At 55.6% G+C, this 19,427-nt stretch overlaps 1 protein-coding gene across 1 annotated transcript; it reads right to left on the bottom strand.

Annotated features, from left to right (window-relative positions):
* Positions 1–221: 221 nt before the first annotated feature.
* LMTK3 (lemur tail kinase 3) lies at positions 222–16,977 on the bottom strand. Its single transcript, XM_090049719.1, has 15 exons — positions 16,268–16,977; positions 15,021–15,151; positions 14,631–14,781; positions 12,233–12,309; positions 11,681–11,799; positions 10,852–10,939; positions 9,834–9,982; positions 9,353–9,437; positions 9,150–9,271; positions 8,681–8,830; positions 4,507–7,377; positions 3,687–4,047; positions 3,258–3,426; positions 2,468–2,701; positions 222–2,134 (listed from the first exon to the last, which is right to left on the bottom strand). Exons 1-15 carry the CDS (start codon positions 16,353–16,355, stop codon positions 2,118–2,120), a joined length of 4,812 nt encoding a protein of 1,603 aa, XP_089905845.1. The 5' UTR covers positions 16,356–16,977; the 3' UTR covers positions 222–2,117.
* Positions 16,978–19,427: the final 2,450 nt, after the last annotated feature.

The raw sequence follows: 19,427 nt of genomic DNA, 5'->3' as shown, positions 1-19,427 counted from the left end.
TTCCATCCACCTCCCACAACCAGTCCATACCCCTTGCCTACCCACTACCCCACCCATCCTTCCCCCAACACTCTTGTTCCCCAATCCCTCCCTGCCCACAAGGCCCTTCATCCACTCATCCCTCCCCCTGCCACTCCTCTTTCTCCCTGCTGCAGCTTTCCATCCACCCACCCATCATTACACCATCCCCTGCTTTCCCAGTAAGGCTTTTGCTCTCTGGCTAGAAGACACTTTGATTTATTGTTCATTTTTGTTAATCTCTTCTTCATTTTGGCAAATAGAGAACTCAGCGAAGGTGGTGCTGGCCCCTTCCAAGGCCCCCAGGTCTCTATGTACAGGCAGGGCCTGGCCAGCCCCCACCCTTCTCTGCTGAGTCAGCCCAGACCCACCCCCCAGAACAGCACCAAGATCCACGTCTAACCTGGGGGATTCACTCAGACTCACCTCTTGTTCCAGATGCAGGAAGGTGATGGGAGACCATGGGCCTGAGGGGCAAGGAGGGGAGTGAAAGAGGGGGCTGGATGGGCCCTAGGACCAGCAGAGGGTGGACCCACCATGAACCCTGGGTTAGGATTATAGGCCCCTGCCCTCCCCTTTCCCTCCTCTGACCCCCAAACTTAGTCTTTCCAGCTCACAGTGGCAAACAAGATCAGGCAGATTGCCCTGTCATTTAGCAACTCACTCTCAACATGCTCCAGGAACCCAGAGTCTTCCACAATGCTCCCCCCAGTATACCGCTTCCCCTGCCCAAGCCAGCATTGCACATCCCCAGTACACCAGGGTGGGCCAGACACTCCTATATAACCTCATTATCAGCACACTGCTCCCAGTATGACTCCGAGACAACCAATCCATGGCCAGCAGAACCCTTCAGCGCAAGCCCCATAGAAGCTATTGGTCTGCAGAATGCTCCCAGTATAAGCCACTGAGCACCAGGGCACTGCCAGTAGAAATTAGTGACCTCCAATCTGCCCCCCAGTATAGCCCGGTAATTTTTTTTAGTCTTTAAAAAAAAGAAGAAATCAACCCATATTTTACCCTTCCCCCATATCCCAGTGTCAGCCCTGCGCTGAGTTGCCTGCCACCCCCACTGTTGCACTGCCGGGGTGGGGGATCTGCCTTAGACCACATCAGCTCACCTCTGGGTTTTTTCCTGCTGGCCAGTAGGGGACGCTGTGTCCCCTTTTTTGTGAAGCCAGGGGTAGGGGTACTTTCCCTCTGGCATAGGGTCCCCCACTTTGCCTGCATTAGACAGAGTTTGGCACCAAGAAAATGAAGGAGGGTGGAAGCAGTGGCAGTGGGGGCAGGGGTGCTACTTTCCTAGGGTTGGTTTTGCTTGTGGGGTATGGGGAATGGTGTTCCCCCATTGCTGATGAATTTATTGGGATCCTTGAGACACAAAGGGTTAAACCACTGGTGGAGATGCCGACTGGACAATGTGCCGGGCTCTGTCTCCTTTCCCTTCCCCCTGTGGGGTGGGGGGTCATTACTTCCAACCCAGCCCAGGATGGGCTAACGGTCTCCAGCCCCCACTGTCCCCACAGCCCTATGGGTGCACATGGGGCTAAGGTTCCCACACTGGTGCTGAGGAGTCAGGGGAGGGTCCCAACTCAACTCCTGACCCCCCCACCTCCCACAAAAAAAAAAAGCTACCCCGAGATTAGGTTTGGCACAAGACAGACTATCAATGGCAAGGGAGGTGGCAGGTGGGGGTGGAGGTGTGAACTGTGGGAGCAGGGCCCCCAGGGATACATTCAGCAGTATGAGCCCTCCCCACCCCCTTGCAAGCTGGTTTTGCCCCCTCCCGCATCTGAGTCATAGTAAAAAAAAAATAATAATTGTCCAGAGCAGCCAGTCCCCATGGGTGCCAAAAGAGCTGTGCCAGGGGCAGTTGGATGCCCCGGTCCCCTGGGACGTGTCCCAGCCTTTTCGGTCTCTGTTTCAGAGCCAGCCCCCTGTGGCTCAGCGGTGATGTGTCCTTTGGGGGTGAGTCCAGCCCCTGGATGGGACATGTACCCCCACATAACATGCCTGGCACATGCGTGTTGCCGCTCCCTGTTACAGACGGTCACGGCTGGGCTAAGGGGAGCCCTGTGGTGCAATGGGGGGACCCCATCTCAGTTTTCAATCGGATCTGGAAGAGAAGAAAGGAGGAGGGGATGTCAGCCTGGTGCCCTCTCCCCTGACCAAGTCTGGCCTCCCCATGCTGCCATTGTGCCCTTCCAGGATTGGACCCACAGGCTCAAATAGTCCATATCCTTCCCCCAACACCCCTATATCTTAATCAGCCCCCTGGGCTCAGCCAGTCTGGCGTCCCCCTTCAACTCCCCCAGACTGGACCCATGGATCCTCCCATTCCAGAAGTGGCTCCCCATCTTGGATCAGACCATGCGCCCCCCTCCCCTACCTCTCCCCCCCCACACCCCAGGGTCAGTCCAGTGGGCCCCAATGCCGCAACCTCACTCACTGGCCGTGGCCGCCAGCTCAGCCTCGCGGGAGGGTAAGTGTGGGTCAAGGGCCGGGGAGACAGTGAAACGGGAGAAGCGCAGGGCATCCATGATGCTGGGCTCGGCCCCCTTGGCTGGGTGCAATGAGGGGGGCGGCATGGGTGAGGGCAGCGTGCCTGGGTCCGTCACCATGGAGACAAAGGATGGGTTCTGGGCCATCAACGGGAAGTCATCATCCCACTCAAAGCTGCCACCTGCCAGGGGGGACAAAGGGGAGAGAAGGTGTGAAAATGAGGAGGGATGGCCCCACCCCATTGGTCAGAATAACCCTGACCCCACCCCATTGGTCAGAATGGATCGGCCCTTGGCCTAATGGTCAGCATCTCTTCTATGCCATGAACCCATGAGTCACTACTCCCACCCCATTGGTCAGCATAGGCCTTTCCTCCACCCCACTGGTCAGCATAATCCCATCCCCACTCACCCACCAGGCCAGGTCCCCTGCCCCATTTTCTTTTCCCTATTGGTCAATGCACACTGTCCCCTACCTCAACCATATTGGCCAATTTGGCCTTGTGCCTACATGAATCCCAGCCTCATTGGCCGGTGCAGGTGGGGCCCAGAATGAGCTCATCCTGTAATGCATGACATTCCCCCCACCCACCACCCACCTCCTCCCTTGCCAAGCTGTGCTCAGCCCCATATCCCCCAGCTACACGGGGAAGGGAGAGTCACAGCCACACGTAGGGGGCTGCATGCAAATTGCTGTTTGTGAATATGCAAATAAGACTACGTGAATAATTTGCGTACTCCCACACTCAGCCTTGTCCCCTGCCCCCAGCCTGCCCGGCAGCTCACTGAAGCCATCAGCAGGTGAGAAGGCATCGAGACCTGGCTCCCCGGCGGTGCCTGGCGTAATGGAGCTGGTGCCATCACTCTCCGGGGCACTCTGGGAGCTCAGCTCATTGGTTGGCGTCTCCTGGACAGAGGATGGTGGGAATCAGCATGCCATGGCCCCTCCCTTCCTTCTTTGCTGGCTCCTTCCCATTCTTTGTCCCCTGCTCCCTCATTAGGTGCTGCCATGCCCCACTGACCCTGCCCCCAACTCGTGGCCCCGCCCCACTCACCAGGTTGAACTGGTAGGTCATGACACCATCACCGTTGGACTGGTGGTCCAATTTGGCAGCCCGCTCCCTCCCCTGGCCCTGCCTCCACCCCTCTGGCCCCGCTGCCACTTGCCTGATCAAACAGATAGACAGTGACGTCGTCGAAGAAGGACACCATCTTGCGCTTACGGTCCAGCTCCGCGGCCTCCTCGGCCGAGCGCGGTGACTTGAGCAGGCCGCGCAGGTTGCGCCCGTCGTCCGATTCGCTGACCACGATGGGGACGCCCACGCCCCCCAGAACCTCCTCGTCCACCTCCTCCTCCTCCTCGCCCAGCCCCAGGGCCTCCCGCGGGCCCCCCTCCTGCTCCTCCTCCACCGGGAGCCCCCCGCAGCTCTCCTTGGCCCCCTCCCAGAAGGGCTTCCGCCCCCCTGGGCTGGGGAAGGGCTGCAGGGTCAGAGGGGGCAGCGAGAGGGACAGGCGGGACACCTTGGCTGCAGGGGAAGGTCAAAGGTCAGGGGGTCAAAGACAGGGCAGTGGAGGCATTGGAAGTAAAGATGAAAGATCAAAGGCCGGGGTTACCAGGTCAATGCCAAGGGTCAAGGGACACAAGCCAGAGTTAGGGTCAACGGTCAACCAGGAGAGATAAAGGTCAAGGGATGTGAATTAAGACACAGAAGTGAAAGGTCAAAGGTCATGGGGCAAAGAGCCCCCATTCCCTCCCCCTCCAATTACACACCCTGAGCTGAGCAGCCCCAGCATTGCACTCACAATGCACTACACAGGCCAGGCCTGCAGCTTGAGGATCCCACGGCAGCCTGGCAGGCAGCCTGGTGCCCACCCCTGGCTCCTCTCCCCTCCCCTAAAGGAGCTCCCCCACCATGTATTGAACAACCCACCCTAGTCCAGCCCTGACAGCATCCCCCTTCCTGACGCGCCTACTGGTGGCTCCTACCCTTGATGTCCAAGCTGCCTTGATTCATGGTTGGGCTGAAGTCCAGGTACAGCCGGGGCTGCTGGAACACCTTTGCTGCCCTCCTCGGGGACTGGTGCTGGGGCCTCCTTCTTCTGCTCCAGCGATGCCTGGCTGTCCGGGCGCATCTCCTCGCTCTCCGGTCCCTCCTGCTCTGCAGGCTGCCCGTCGGCCACCTCTATGCCTCCCTCCCCCTCCTGCTTTTCCTCCTCCACCTCCTCTTCCTCCTTGCCCAGTGCCGGGTGGCTGCCTGGGGCCTCTCCATTGTTTCCAACCACCACCTCCTCCTCTCTCTCCTTGGCCTCCTCGGCCCCCTTCAACTCCTGCTCTGGCGACTTTGGCCCCTGCTCTGGCACCTTCAACTCCACCTCTGGCATCTTTGACTCCAACTCTGGCATCTTCGGCTCCACCTCTGGCTCCAGCACCCAGGGCTGGATCACAGCTTGGTCCTTCAGGACAGGGGTCCCGGACACTGGGGTCCCCGGGGCCTCGCGGCCACTCAGCAAGTTCCGGGTGACGTTCTCCCTCAGTGAGACCAGCAGCTGTTCCTTGCAGACTTGTACCACAAAGCCATTCTCCATCTTGGCCGGTGGTTGAGCTGGGGCCAGCGGCATGGCGGTACCGCCTTCTGGAGGCTCTTCTACGCCGAGGTCCTGCCCTCCCACCCCGGCCTCGGCCTCCTGCCTCCCCACTGGGGCCCCCCACTCCATCTCGCCGTCTGAGAAATAGGCTGAGTCCCGATGGGGCGTGGTCAGGCCCAGCTCCCTCCCTGCTGCCTCCTCCTCGGTGCTCGGTGCCTCCTCCGACAGCGTCAGGTCGCTGGTGGATTCTGAGATGGGTGTGGGTGGCAGGTGGGCCGTGCCGCCTTTGCCTCCTGCCTCGCCTTCTTCGTCCTCCTCGTCCTCGTCCCCGTGCCGCTCCTCGGCCTCCTTGAAGATGAACTCGGGGGAAAAGGTGCTCTCCGTCTCGTATCCGCTGTCGCCGAACTTCTGACCCGGTGAGGAGTAATGGGAGGCCGGGCTGCAGACATCTGATGAGCTGGTGTTGGAGGGGATGTCCAGGGAGTCCACTGAGTCCAGCGTGCCCCTCTGCCGCCCCGGTGGGGCCTGGCTGAGGCCCAGCACGTCTGGGCTGGGTGCGAAGCCTTCCGCGGCCTCGGGCAGGATGGCGATGGTTTCCTCTTCGGCGCTCTCCGCCAGTGTGGACAGTGGTGGGATCTCTACCGGAACAATGACGCTGCAGCATCCGACGGCCATGCCGGGGAAAGGGGACCCTGGCAGCCTCCCCGTCTCCTGGGGCGCTGGCCCCTTGCCCCGCTTGGGGTAGTCCTGGAGGTCGTAGCTCTTCACCGCAGTCCCCATCAGTGGGTCGTAGAACTCCAAGGAAGGGGGCAGAGCCTTGGCGGAAGGGGGCGGGACCAGTAGAGCAGCCCCGCCCACACGGGGGAAACCCTCGCCAGCCCCGCCCACGCCGGGAAAACCCTCCCCCCCCTCGAAGTCCTTGGAGGGCAGAATGGGGCAGTCGGAGAGCGACCCCCGCTCCACCTTGAGTGAGGAGTCGTCCTCGGTGCCGTAGCTGTCGCGGTGAGGCCGGTGGATGCCAGGGTGGTTGCTCCAGCCGCTCACCACCTCCCCCCGGGCTACGGCACAGGTGCAACGTGACTGGGCCCCCCGGCTGCAGAGAGGACAGGGCAGGAGGCTGCGGCGCCTGCCCCCGCCACTGCTCCCATCCTCCCCATCCGTGCTGCCGCCTGAGCTCTGGTCTTCCATCAGTGAGGGCTCCCGGTCCCAGGGGGGCGAGGAGTGGTACTCGGCTGGGTCCCCTGCCAGCGTCTCCCCAGCACCCCTGTCCTCCAGCGTGTCTGAGTCCCAGCTCCGCTGCTGGTCCTCTAGCTCCCTGTAGACATGGAGCAGGGAGTCTCCCAGAAAGACATCTCCCCCGCCACCCCCCAGCCCGGGGGGCGGCTCTGTCAGGGATGTCTCCTGGATCTCACCCGCCTCAGCCCGGAAGGGGTTGTTCCCACGGCGGCCCAGCTCCTGCGACACAGATAGGAAAGGGTTGGTGCTGCCAGAAGCCCAGGTCTCCAGCCCCTCCTGCAGGAGAAGTGGGGCACGGTGGTGGTGGTGATGGTGGTGATGGTGTCGGGGAGGGTGTCGGGACAGCGGTGGGGTGCCCTGCCCAGCCTCGATGGGGTCCCAGTCTGAAGGGAACAGGGGCTCCAGTGGGGAGCCAGGCACCCCATACTGGCGCTCGTAGACAGGGCTGGGGGTGCAGACTGAGCGTTCTGGCCCATCACTGGCCCCATGCTCTTCCAGCCGGATGTAGTACTCGCTGCTAACTGAGGGGCTGCGGGCACTGATAACAGGCACCACACTGGGTGTCTCCAGGGTCTGCCGTGCTGGAGCTTCATAAAAGGGGTTGGTGCCCGGCACAGCCAGCGCCCCATTGCTGGGTGGGTACTCCAGGCTGTGGGGTGGGGCAGCAGGGGTTGAGGAGGGGCCAGAGGCAGGAGTGCCCTTCCACCGCCCCAGCCGGGCCTTCTCCCACATGTACTCGAAGTTGAGGCCCCGGCTGCTCTCAGTGACAGTCAGGATGTCATCCATGTCAGCCCCCTGAAATCCATCCAACAGTGGGTAGGCTGAGATCTCCTCTGAGTGCCGACGGCGAGGAACCCCTGCTGGGGGAGAGGCCGCAGGCGAGCGCTTGGGCTTCAGGGCATTCCACCGCCACTCGAAGCTCTCCTCCGCCTGCTCATTGGAACGCTCTGTCAGCAGATACGTCAGCTGCAAGTGCAGCTCCTCCAGTGTGGGCCGCTGCAGGGCCGGGAGCCAGCAGGACTGCATCACCTCATACCTGCAGGGAGGGGAACAGGTGGAGAGAGGGGAAAGAACAGTCAGAGAACAGCTGCCCCAAAATGGACAAAACAGTTGGCAGGAGGGGAACTGTCACAGAGACAGAGCAGGCAGAGAGAGACCAAAGAACAGCTAGAAAATAACAACTGGTAGTTGAGATAAGAACAGCCAGAGAGACAAACCTACAGTAAAAAAGAGAGCTGTTCAGGCAGGAGAGAGACACTGCAAAACAGCTGGAAAATAACAACTGAAGGGAAACAGAAACAGTCAGAGAAAATAACCACTGAAGCAGAACAGTCAGAGAGAAGCTGAGAAACAATCAGGAAATAACAGTGAAGGAGAGAACAGCCAGAGAAATTATCAGAAATGATCAGAATATATGACAGAACAGTCAGAAAAAGATGGACTAACAGCCAGAAAATAGCAGCCTGTGGAAGAGAGAAAAACAGCTGAAAGTTATGGGCAGAGGTAACAGATGTACTAGTATTAAGTGTTCTTCGAATAAGCTGTTCTGATATAAATGTTATGTCTGTCCATGTCTAGACTGGTATAAGTAGAGCTAAACCCCTCTTTAAGCTGGTTTTGTTTAAACCTGTTTCGCTTGCCTGTAGGAGCAAAGAGACATAACAGTTGAATTAGAACAGCTCATGCACATTCCTAAGTGGCAAATTCCCCTCCCTTTTAAAATTGTTTAAAGTTACATCCAAGAATTGCACAATCAAGGAAGAGAGCTGTAAAGAGAGAAGTCAGAGAGTAAAAAGACAACAGATGGAATATAACACCCAGAAACAGGCAGAAACACAGCAGGGAAACCATAGCTGGAGACAGAGAGAGAGAACAATCAGAAAACAGCCATAGTGGCAGAACAACCAGAAAGAAACAAACGAGGCAAAATATAAAGAGGCAGAAAACAGCCAAAAAATAGTAGCTGGAGGGAGACAGAGGAACAGATGGAGATGACAGCTGTAGATACAGAAGAACTGCCAGAAAAAACAGCTGTGGAGACAGAGGAACAGTCAGAGACACAACAACAGTCAGAAAACAACAGCAAGAGAAATGTGTGGGAAGTAGGAAGAGAAAAAGCTGGAGAAAGAGATGGGCTAAAGACAGACATGAGGCCAGTCATGACACACCCAGAGGAGGAGGAACCCGTTTTGGTCTGGTGGTTCTCAGTCTGTGGGGATGTCTGTACAAGGATAAGGTGATGGCCCTGCCAACCAGGACACTCACCCAGTTTGACCTTCTGGAGACCTCGTACTGGGACCCACAGCCCCAGAGAGCTGAGGGGCAGGCCCCTAACTCACCAATAGTCAGAGTAGGGCAGCTTGAGGCGGGGCTTGGCCAGTTTCATCTGCTGCTCCTTGATGACAAAGGTCAGAACCTCCTCGTCAGAGAGGTGCCGGTAGGGTTGGCTGCCAAACTCAAACAGCTCCCAGATCGTCACCCCCAGGGACCTGTGGGGGACCAGGTCACAGAACTACTGGTTACTGCCCAAAGCTGAGATGCAGCTGCCGCTAGTTCATTCTGGGACTCCACACCCAGCACTGAAATGCGGCTGCCTCTGAGCGAGCACATGTATAACAGCATCATAGAACGGGATGCGGGAGCTGACAGAAGCTCTGGGACTGAGATACCAGACACTCACACATGCTTCCCCTGAGCTGTCTCTGACAGCAGCTGCTCCCCCTTCCCTAGGACAGCCTCAGCCAATCTCTGCAGGAAAGGGGGGCCCATTTGCCAGGCCAAAGGTGGTAGGGTGGGTGTAGGCCTCACCAGACGTTACTCTCCTTGCTCTGATCCACCACCATGAGGGTCCCATGAGTCTCGTCCAGGAGCTCAGGGGCCACCCAGCGCAAGGGGATCCACAGCCGGTCGGGAGTGATGTAATAATCCTCCTAAAAGCATGAAGGGACAGGGTTAGCACTGGGCAGGAGCCCACCATGGAACCAGCTACTGCCCCTGCCCCAGGCTCTCACCCGGTAGTTGTTGTGTGAGAGGCCATAGTCCCCCACACGCACAGTGAGGTCGGAGGTTAGCAGGCAGTTCCGGAGCGCCAGGTCACTGCAGGAGGCAAAGGGAGCACCTGGGTAGCAGCACCCAAAGACTCTCCCTCCCCACCAGGAACCCTCGGTGTCACACCCGTCCCTAAACACAGACACCACCCAGGGCATGTGCACATGGTTGTGTGTCTCCCTGGGGGCTGAGGACACCTGTGTGCAACTGTCTCTGGATGGGGTGTGGCCAGCCCAGGTACCACACAGATGCCAGTTCCCTCTGGTGGCAAGGTTGCCCCATCTTCCTGAGAGCAGAGCCCTGTAGTAACCCACCCGCAGAGAACCATCCCCTCCCAGAGCTGGGATAGAACCCAGGAGTCGTGGCTCCCAGGCCTCCCCAGCCCTGACCCACCAGACCCCGGCGGTGGAACCCAGGCATCCTGCCCCTAACAGCCTGGCTCACCTGTGGATGTAGTTGTTCTTGTGCAGATGCATGAGCCCGAGGGTGATCTCATAGGCCATGCGCTGCAACGTGCCCAGGTCACGGGTCAGCAGGTCAGGGGTCAGGCCATCCCCCTTCCGCTGTGCCCGCAGGTACCGCTTCAGATCACCCTGTGGGGAGGAAGCACCAGGAGAGGGGGTGAGGAGGGCAGGGCCCAGGGCACCTGTGGAGCAACAACCTCCCCACACCCAGAGAACAAGAAGGTACCCCTTGGGGACTCCCCACCCAGCACCATGGGGCTATGACAAAACAGCTGGGCAGAGCTCCCTGCCACCAGCAGAGAGCACCCTCACATGAAACCCAAGAGGCCCCCCTGAGACTGGCCATGCAGCAGAGTATGTGCATACGCCTGTGTGCACCTCCAAAGCGCACATATACACTCACAGCCACACACACACACACGTCAGCTCCACACAAACACCCGCATGCGCACAAATAACCGTCTCTACATCAATCACACCTGCATACAACCATGTGTCCACACAGGTGCATTCTACTCCCACCCCCAAACACACATGTACACAACCACTTATACACATGCACAGCCAGGCCGGCAACCATCTACCTCACCCAACCATCTACCCTCATACATATCAGCCTCTTCCCACAAACATGCGCACACACACACACACGTGTCTGCACCCAGTTCCCTCCATGCCCACACATGCACCCACCAAAATATTCACAGACACACATTCATCCACACTCACAAACAAGCCAGTCACCCCTTCACCCCATCACATATAGCCATGAACACACCTTCATCCATGCTTTTTGCAAAAATCTTGTTGGTCTAATAAAAGATACCACCTCTACCATGAGCCCTGATTGCTTATACACAGTGGGGTAGTTTTGATTCCATCCACCTGGGGCCACTGGTTCTCTTGTACACACACATGTAGTAAACACACATGTACACAGGCACATGAGTGCACGCGGGCACCCATATGCACACACGCACACACACATGAACACTCACCAGCTGGCAGAACTCCATGATGAGCAGGAAGGGGATGGTCTCTGTACACAGCCCCAAACACTGCAGGATGTTCGGATGCTGGAGGCTTCTTAAAACCAAGGGCAGGAGACAGGGGGGAGAAGAACTGAGAACACTGATATTTCCCCTGACCATGGCAGGTTCTGGATGCCTGCATTCTGCTTCAGCTCTAAGAGAGGAGTAGAGTCTAGTGGCTTAGAGCAGGAGTGGGCTGGGAGCCAGGACTCCTGGGTGGTTCTCTCCTTGCTCTGCCATGACTCACTACATGACCCTGGGATCCAGCAGGTCCCTGTCTCCCTGTGACTCAGTTTCCCTGTTATGGGCACAGGGCAAAAAATTGCCATTTCTCTTGGGGTCAGGAGGGGTATTTAATGAGTGCCTGGAAAAAACCCTTTGGGAACCCAGACATTGGGGAACGGATCTTGAACACTAAGCCCCAAACCCCACCTTTGTGCCTGCTACCCACAAAGGCAGGAAAACCAGCCCTTTCCCAAGGGTGCAATATGGAGATGGTCTGTAATTTGCTACTGGAGTAAGAGGGGTTGGGGTGGATCAGCTGTGGGGGGTTGCTCTCCACTACATCATGAGAGGCATGCTGAGCCTCTTCAGTTCTTACATAGTAAGGTCATCTCTGACTGTAGCCTAGTCCTAAGATGCAGCCATCTCTGGAGTGGGGCCCATCAGAGGCTGGTTATACATGGACCCCTTGCCTCACATTAAGATGCAGCCATCTCTGGGGTGGGGCACATCAGGAGCTGTTTATACAGGGATGCTGTGTTCATCACTAGGATGAGGCTCTACCCCCAATTACCGATAAGGTTGGGCTTCAGCCAGGAACTTCCTCTGCTCCAGGGGCCCCGCACTGACCCGCAGCTCCTTCACCACCACTTGGGCTGGAGTGAAGTCCGAGAAGATTTCTCCAAGGATTACCTAGGACACAGAGCAGACCCCACTGTGACCCAACAGGGTCTGCCTCCCAGATCATGGGGCGGGGGGGTGCTAAGTCTCATTCAGTCCGAAGGAGCTGGGAGGCACGTGCTGGTTAAGAAGCCCTGATGATGGTTGAGGAAATAGGCATACAGGAACAGGGCTGAGGCCCAGCAAGATCATTTCACTGATGCCTCCATAAATGTGGTGTCAGTTGGCAAGAGATCCCATTCCATGAGCCAGCTCATCCCCCTCTACCCTGTGGCCAGATTGGGGCCAGTGCCCCCCTGGAGGAGAAAGGTCTCTACCCCATTTCCCACCTCCTGAACCAGCCTGTTTTCAGTCCCAAGGCTAAACTGAAGCGGGAGCCCCCTGGTAGTGAGACTCACGTAGGCTGGGGCCCCAGATGGGGAGGAGGTGGAGAGACTCTGCTCACCTTCCCAAACCAGCCATTGCCAATCTCCTGCAGGTAGCTGAGGTGCTGACGGCTCAAACCCAAATGCTTTACCAGATCTGGAAGAGAGGGCGACAGAGTAAGCCAGGGGCTGAAAGCTGCCAAGCCTCTCTACAAGGGAAAGGGGCTCCAAGGGTGCACCACAGCCTGCCAACAGCTGGTTTTGCTTCCCAGGATGGATCCAGAATGTGGACTCCAGAATCACTGACACCCCACTGGCTCATCTAAACTAACCAAATGCTCCATTCCACGCTGATTAGCAATAGGATCATCCAGAACCAGCTCTCTAGAGTCACCGCATCCCCTATTCAGTGGTCTAGAACACTGCTCCCATCATAGTCCCAGCCTCACGAGCTAGCCAAACCATGACCTCCAGCATGGCTTTGCCTGCACCAGGTGATGTAAAACCATTCTGATCTTGAATGATCTTTCTTGAGATGATGCATCAACCCTGGCTGGTCTGGAACATGATCCCTAGGAGGACATCATCCCTTTATCCAATCTGGAACCAACCTGATCTGAAAGGAAGTTGAGGCCACAGGTTGTAGCCTAGTCAACTAGCAATGGGCCTCTGATTCTAAACTGTACACGTGGTAATGAATGAGTCTGGTATAAGGATAAGCAATCAGTGACAGACAGTGCTGTTACATGGTGATGGAAGGCTCTGGGTCCAGGTTAATCAATGGGTGATGTGACAATCTGGTTCCAGACAAGTCAGTGGATGTTGGGACAGCTCCAGTCCAAGGCTACTCAACTGGCAATGGAGAGTTCTGGTTGTAAGCCAGTCACTTAGGCTCTGAACTTGCTAGAGGCACTGCTTTGACATGGCTGAGTCTGGAATGTGACCTCCAGGATGGCTTTTTCCACCTTCTATTACTCTAGAATGATGTAGTTTGCAAATTTGCATTCTAGAGTCACTGCATCTACACTGGTTATTCTAGATACGGTTTCCCAGTGTCACTTTTTTCACAATGGCTAGTCTAGAACCTGCTAATTGGTATATAGCACAAAATGAATTGTCACTACCCCCCCACACTCCACCATGACAGGATTAGAATCACTGGATCCTGAAAAGGGCTCTAGAATATGCTCTCCAATGCCACTGTTCCCCAAGGAGTCCCTTTGACTAGTCTAGTTTAGACCACCTAAATCATCAGTGGTTGCTCTAGTTCCTGACTTCTTGAATCATTTTATCCACAGCAGTGTAACCACAAGCACAGTCACTCTACTCTCATTGCATTGTTTAGAAATTCATTTTTGGTGCCACTATATCCCAATCAGCTAGGCTGGGAACAGCTGACCCAAACAGGGTGCAGGCTGCAGGGCCTGGGGCAAATCAGCCCATGCAGGGCCCTGCCTCCACTCCAATCTCATGTCCCCAGACCCGAAGAAGCTGCTGATGCTGATTGGAGGGGGGGGGCTGGAGGGGGTAGGTTGCAAGTGGCTGGACCTAGAGCCACGGCTCCACCCAGCTCCGCGGGGCCCCACAAAGTGTGAGGCCCAAGGCGGTCACCTCGATTCACCCCTACCTAGAGACGACCCTAGCTGGAAATATAGCCCATCCATCCTTCCCAGCTAAAGTAGAACCTTTGTGACTGGCCTACAACCAGAGCTCTCCACTGAGTAGCCTTGAGCTGGAGCTGTCTGAGCATCCTTTGCTTCTCATCACCCATTAGCAAACCTGGAACCAGAGCTTTCCATCACCATGTGACAGCAGTGTCTGTCACTAATTAATTATTCTCATATCAGACCCATTCCATCATGACCTGCATAGTGTAGAATCAGAGGCCCATTGCTAATTGACAAGACTACAACCAGTGGCATTGACGGCCTTTGACTAGCCTAGAACCGGAGACACATATTGCCCATTTACTAGGCCACACCTAGAAGCATCCATCACCAGCTGACTAGCTCAGAACCAGAAGCACGCCAATTCCACTGATAGATCTAGAACCAGAGCTTCCCATCACTCACTGATTGCCTTACAACCAGAGAAGCCCTTATTAGACTCAAGGGCCACCTCAGAAAATGCCACTTCTTAGTTTCCACTCATTTTTTTACTACAGAAAAGTAATAGAGCAAATTTTCTGTTGCAAAGAACTCAGAAAGACCCAAACAGGTTAGACTGCTTTTTGACACTCTGAATTCCTATTAGCAATCTCTGGGTTTATCTTGTGAATCATGCCAGCCCACCTAACATTGTGTGGCACCCTGCAACATCCTTGTAAATATCTCAAGGCACCCCAAGGTGCCACAGCTCCCTGGTTGAGAACATTGCCCTAGAACATCCTTTCCAGACCCACTACATCATCACTTCCTAGGCACAAATCAGCAGAGGGATGGCAGACATGGGCTGGATCCTGCTAAGGTGTCCTCTTACCTGTCTTAGGTATCTGCTGGTTGGGAGGTGGGAGTGTGACCTCTGAGAGGGGCAAGATGTAGACGTCTGGGAGGGACTGAGAGGACGAGGTCTCCTCAGCGGGTGGCGTGTACTCCCCCGAATACTCCTCCCCATCTGGGTTCTCGAACTCCTAGAGGGCACAGAGAGGGTGGCAAGAGGCCAAGGCTCTTACACCAGCCCCCAACATCCTGTTTTGCCTGTATGCCACCTGAGCGAGGAATTGCAATCCCACAATGCCTTGCTTCTGGTTCTAGGGAGGCAAGTCTTGTTCTAAAGGCCAGCATACCCCACCACACCCTGTCTCTACACCTCCCACCTACCCTCCTCCCAGCCCACCAAGCAGGAGCTGTCACCTCAGACATCCCTCACCTTGAACCCGACATCTCCCCGTTTGCAACACAAGCAGGTAAGGAGAAGGAAGATGAAGGCCAGGAGACCTGAACAGGAGATCAGGACCACGGCATAGGGAGGAGCGAGAGGGACCCGGCCCTGGGAGAGACCTGGGGGAGGCAAAAGCAGCTGTTGGAAGCTATCCAGAACTTCAGTCTCACTAGAGGCAGCACAGATGAACAGATTGAGCCACCTCTGAGCTGGGGGCTGTATGTACAGGGCCCCAGTACTGGGATGCAGCTACCTCTGGAGTGGGACATGGGGGTTGCTGATACAGGCACCCCGCATCAAATGCGGAGATGCTATGTGTATCTCCAGATACACAGGCAGAGGGAGTTTTAGAGGATGGATAATTATGCATACAAAATAATGACACGTCTTGATGTGACAGTGGACATATGGACACACAGGACTCCTGGGTTCTTTTCCTACTTTGCCAGCTCCTCGCTGTGTAACTTTGAGCAAATCCCCACCCCATGTACCAAAGTCACCACCTTGGAAATAGGCCCAGGCCCTGACCCAAACTCCCTGCCTGACACCAGGGCCCAGACCCCAAACCAGCCCCCTCCTCCACCAGGAGTTGAGCCCAACCCCCTCTGAAATCACCTGCCAGCAACCAAGCCAAGACACCCCCCAAGCCTGTTTCTGGAGCCAGGTCTGGATGCCCCCAACTCCCAAGCCACAAACCAGGCCCAGACTTTATGAACTTACACCATGCCAAGCCTCCATTGATCAGATCTCCACCAGCATCTGGCCAGAGCCAGAAACCTACTAGTAACAGAGGCCATATCCCACCCCTTCAGTACCTATACACCCTTTTTAATGTTTCCCCCATCTCCCACCCTCCTGCAGCCACACAACCCCACTGGCTCTCAAGAGATCCAGGTCATCAGCCCTGTGCTAATTAATCCTCCATGTGCAGGAATGCCAGCCTGCGATGAGATGATCCAGATGCCTCTGGAGATAAATTTATAACCCAGCTGATACCACGCAAACCGCGCCCCCCATCTCCCAGGCCCCCCACCCTCCAGGCCCCTCCACCCCTGAAGAGGCATACAAAGAAGTGACAGACTGGGGGGGAGGTTGAAGGGTTGGGCTCCCAAACAGGTGGTCAGGGAGGAAGCAACACCACTGAAGGAAGGAAGGATGGAGAGGAGAGATATGGCCAGAGGGAGCTCTACCCCCACAAATATGGACCCCCAAGGCCAAACCCCCCCAATGCTCACCCTGGTCCACCGGCGCTGCAAGGGCTTTGTCCGGGTTGAAATACGACATAGACGCAGCCAGGAAGATGAGCGGCCCCTGCCTTAGCATCTTAAGGGGTGGGAAACCATCGATCGGGGGGAGCAGGGTGCCGGGGAGGGGGAGACGACTCAGGTCGAGGGAGGGAGAAGGGAGAAATAAATAAACACAGCAGAGAACCAGCTAGAAGAACGGGGGAGAGTGACGGAGGAGGGAGGGGGGCCGCTCGGTCAGCTGCACACATCAGAAAGGCTGAAACCGCTCCTGGTCGAACGGGACCCCGGGGCCTCCTGGGCTGGCATCTCTGGGAATCTGTGGCTTTGCAAAGCTGGCTTCTCCCTGGTCCCCATCCAGAGGCATCTTCCTCTCCGCGTCCCTGTCACGGTGCTGAGGACAGGCAGGGGAGGAGGAGAAAAAAAATTACCAGCCGAGGGGGAGAGAAGGAGTCGTGGTCATAAAAATGTACATCTCTCTCTCCTTCTATGTGGCAACAATGGATGGGGGCTCTTCACATAAGAGGGGGAAGCCAAGGGGGGGAGGGGGGACCCGGGACTAAAAAGAGGACGAGTGTCTGGGGTTTTTTCAAAGCGGTGGAGGGTCGGGGAAGGGGGGGAAAGGGAAAAGAAAAGAAAGAGAAAGCCCAATGGAAGGGAAGAAAGGAGGCTGGGTTATTGGGGATTCTCTTCTGGGGGTAGCAGGGCTGCTGGAATTGATGCTTCAAGGGTCCTCCCATTGGACAGACCCCCCCAACCCCACCAGCCTCACTGATTGGACTCCAGAGCTGTCAGTCAGGGCCTGAAGCCTAGAGAAGAAGGGAATGTGAAAGGCGGCGGGGCAGAGAGATGCAGGAGATGGGGGGGTGGGGGGAGTGTCTCCATGGATACCTTCTCCCTGGTAGCAGCATCAGCAGCAGCAGGGGACTGTGGGAGGGGGGGGGGCTCTATTTTGGGGAGATGGTGGGATTTGGGGGTGGGGGCCAGCATACTGCGGGGGTGGGCAGGGAGGTTCTGGTGAGAGGGGGGTTCCCCAGGCAGAGACTGGGGGTGTGTGGGGGCAAGTGAGATGCTTTATACACAGACACGAACAGGGTGTCTCTCACACTCTCTCTCTCTCACACATGAACACACACAGAGTATCTCATACGCAGCCTGACAGTGTCGCACATACGATGTCTCACACACACACACCAGCAGCATTCACACACCTTGAAAGTACCACACACAATGTCTCGCACACACTGACAGCATCACACACAGCGCCTCTCACTTGGGCTGTCTCATACACATGCAGGCGGTGTTGTGCATACCGTGTCACACAGACATGCTGACATCACACACTCACTGACAGCACCAGCAGCACTGACATACAGAATGCCTCACACACACAAACAAGTTGACAGTATCACATGCAATTTCAGATGCACTGACACCATCATACACAATGTCTCTCTCTCTCTCTCTCTCCCCCCCCCCACACACACACAGAGGCACTGTTGCACACACAATGTCACATTGACACAGTGACATCACATAGTGGCACTCACAGTGTTGCGTACACACACAGCATCTCAGACACAGCGCCATACTGTGACAGCATAACACACAGGCTGTCATACATAAATACAGCAGATGTACATACAAACTAATCTTGCACGGTGTTATGCACATACATCCTGATGGTGTCTCCCATGATGCCATCCACATACACACTCCAATAGTGTCAAATACACAGTGACAGGTTTGTATATAGTGACCCCATCCACACACACACAAGCATCCAGAATCACACGTGGTGTAGATATTAGAGTTGATCTTAGAGATCCCATTGTATCAGGTGCTGGACACAAATATGATGAAGCAATGGTCCCAAAGAGTTTACATCCTAAGTCCATTACTGCATGCAGTGTCACATGCACATAAGCACACGGTGTCATATACACAGTGTTACACAGACACAGAGTAATAACATGCAGAGTATTTCCCACACATGGACACATACAATGTCACACTACAAGCACCCATCACACAACCCAGTCAAATGACCCCAGTATTATTTCCTGCCATGGCGGGAGGTCGGACTACATGATCTACTCAGGTCCCTTCCGACCCTAGAAACTATGAAACTATGAAACCTCTCACACATACATCACATGGACTATGGACATCCAAATACCCAGAGACACCTACATGCAAACACATGTACAACCATATGTTCATATGTATATGCAAACACCTATGTAAACATACCTGTAAGCTAGATCCTTACAAACATACGTTACATGTGATCTTGAAACACATCTACACATGCAGTTTGTACACACACATACAATCTACCGTACACATACAAACATGTTAAACACGCTAATATGCACATATTGTGTACCCTTTCTCTTCTGCCCCCATCAACCATGTGGTGCCGATCTTCAAGAAAGGGAGGAGAGTGGATCCAGCTAACTACAGGCCCATTAGCCTGACTTCTATCCTGGGGAAGATCTTAGAAAAGTTTATTTAGGAGGCCATGCTTGATGGACTGGCCCAGGCTAACATCCTAAGGGATAGCCAGCACGGGTTTGTTGCGGGTAGGTCTTGTTTGACCAATCTCATTTCCTTCTATGACCAGGTGACCTATCACCTGGACAAAGGAGAAGAGATTGATGTCATATATCTTGACTTCAAAAAAGCTTTTGATCTGGTATCCCATGATCACCTCTTGGCCAAACTGGCCAGTTGTGGCCTTGGCTCCACCACGATCCGCTGGCTGGGAAACGGGCTTCCTGGTCGGACCCAGAGGGTTGTAATTGATGGCAGTCACTCATCGTGGTGCCCTGTGACCAGTGGGGTCCCTCAAGGCTCTGTCCTTGGACCCATATTGTTCAACATCTTCATTAATGATGTGGACATTGGAGTCAGGAGTGGACTGGCCAAGTTCACCGATGACACCAAACTCTGGGGCAAAGCATCCACGCCAGAAGATAGGCGGGTGATCCAGGCTGACCTGGACAGGCTCAGCAAATGGGCAGACGAGAACCTGATGGGGTTTAACACCAAAAAATGCAAGGTTCTCCACCTTGGGAGGAAAAACCTGCAGCTTCCTTATAGGTTCGTCAGTGCTATGTTGGATAGCACTACAGAAGAAAGAGACTTG

The sequence above is a fragment of the Crocodylus siamensis genome, chromosome 5 (assembly GCF_052110815.1).
Source record: "Crocodylus siamensis isolate JL-2025a chromosome 5, ASM5211081v1, whole genome shotgun sequence".
NCBI classification, from domain to species: domain Eukaryota; kingdom Metazoa; phylum Chordata; order Crocodylia; family Crocodylidae; genus Crocodylus; species Crocodylus siamensis.
This window is presented reverse-complemented; position numbering and strand designations above follow the sequence as displayed.

Coding starts and splice junctions, on each gene's coding strand:
- LMTK3 (XM_090049719.1), bottom strand. CDS start 16,355: ATGCTAAGGCAGGGGCCGCTCATCTTCCTGGCTGCGTCTATGTCGTAT. Junction 12,310..14,630: donor CCAGCAGATACCTAAGACAG/GTAAGAGGACAC, acceptor CCTCTCTTCCAG/ATCTGGTAAAGCATTTGGGT. Junction 4,048..4,506: donor AGGCAGCTTGGACATCAAGG/GTAGGAGCCACC, acceptor ACCTTCCCCTGC/AGCCAAGGTGTCCCGCCTGT.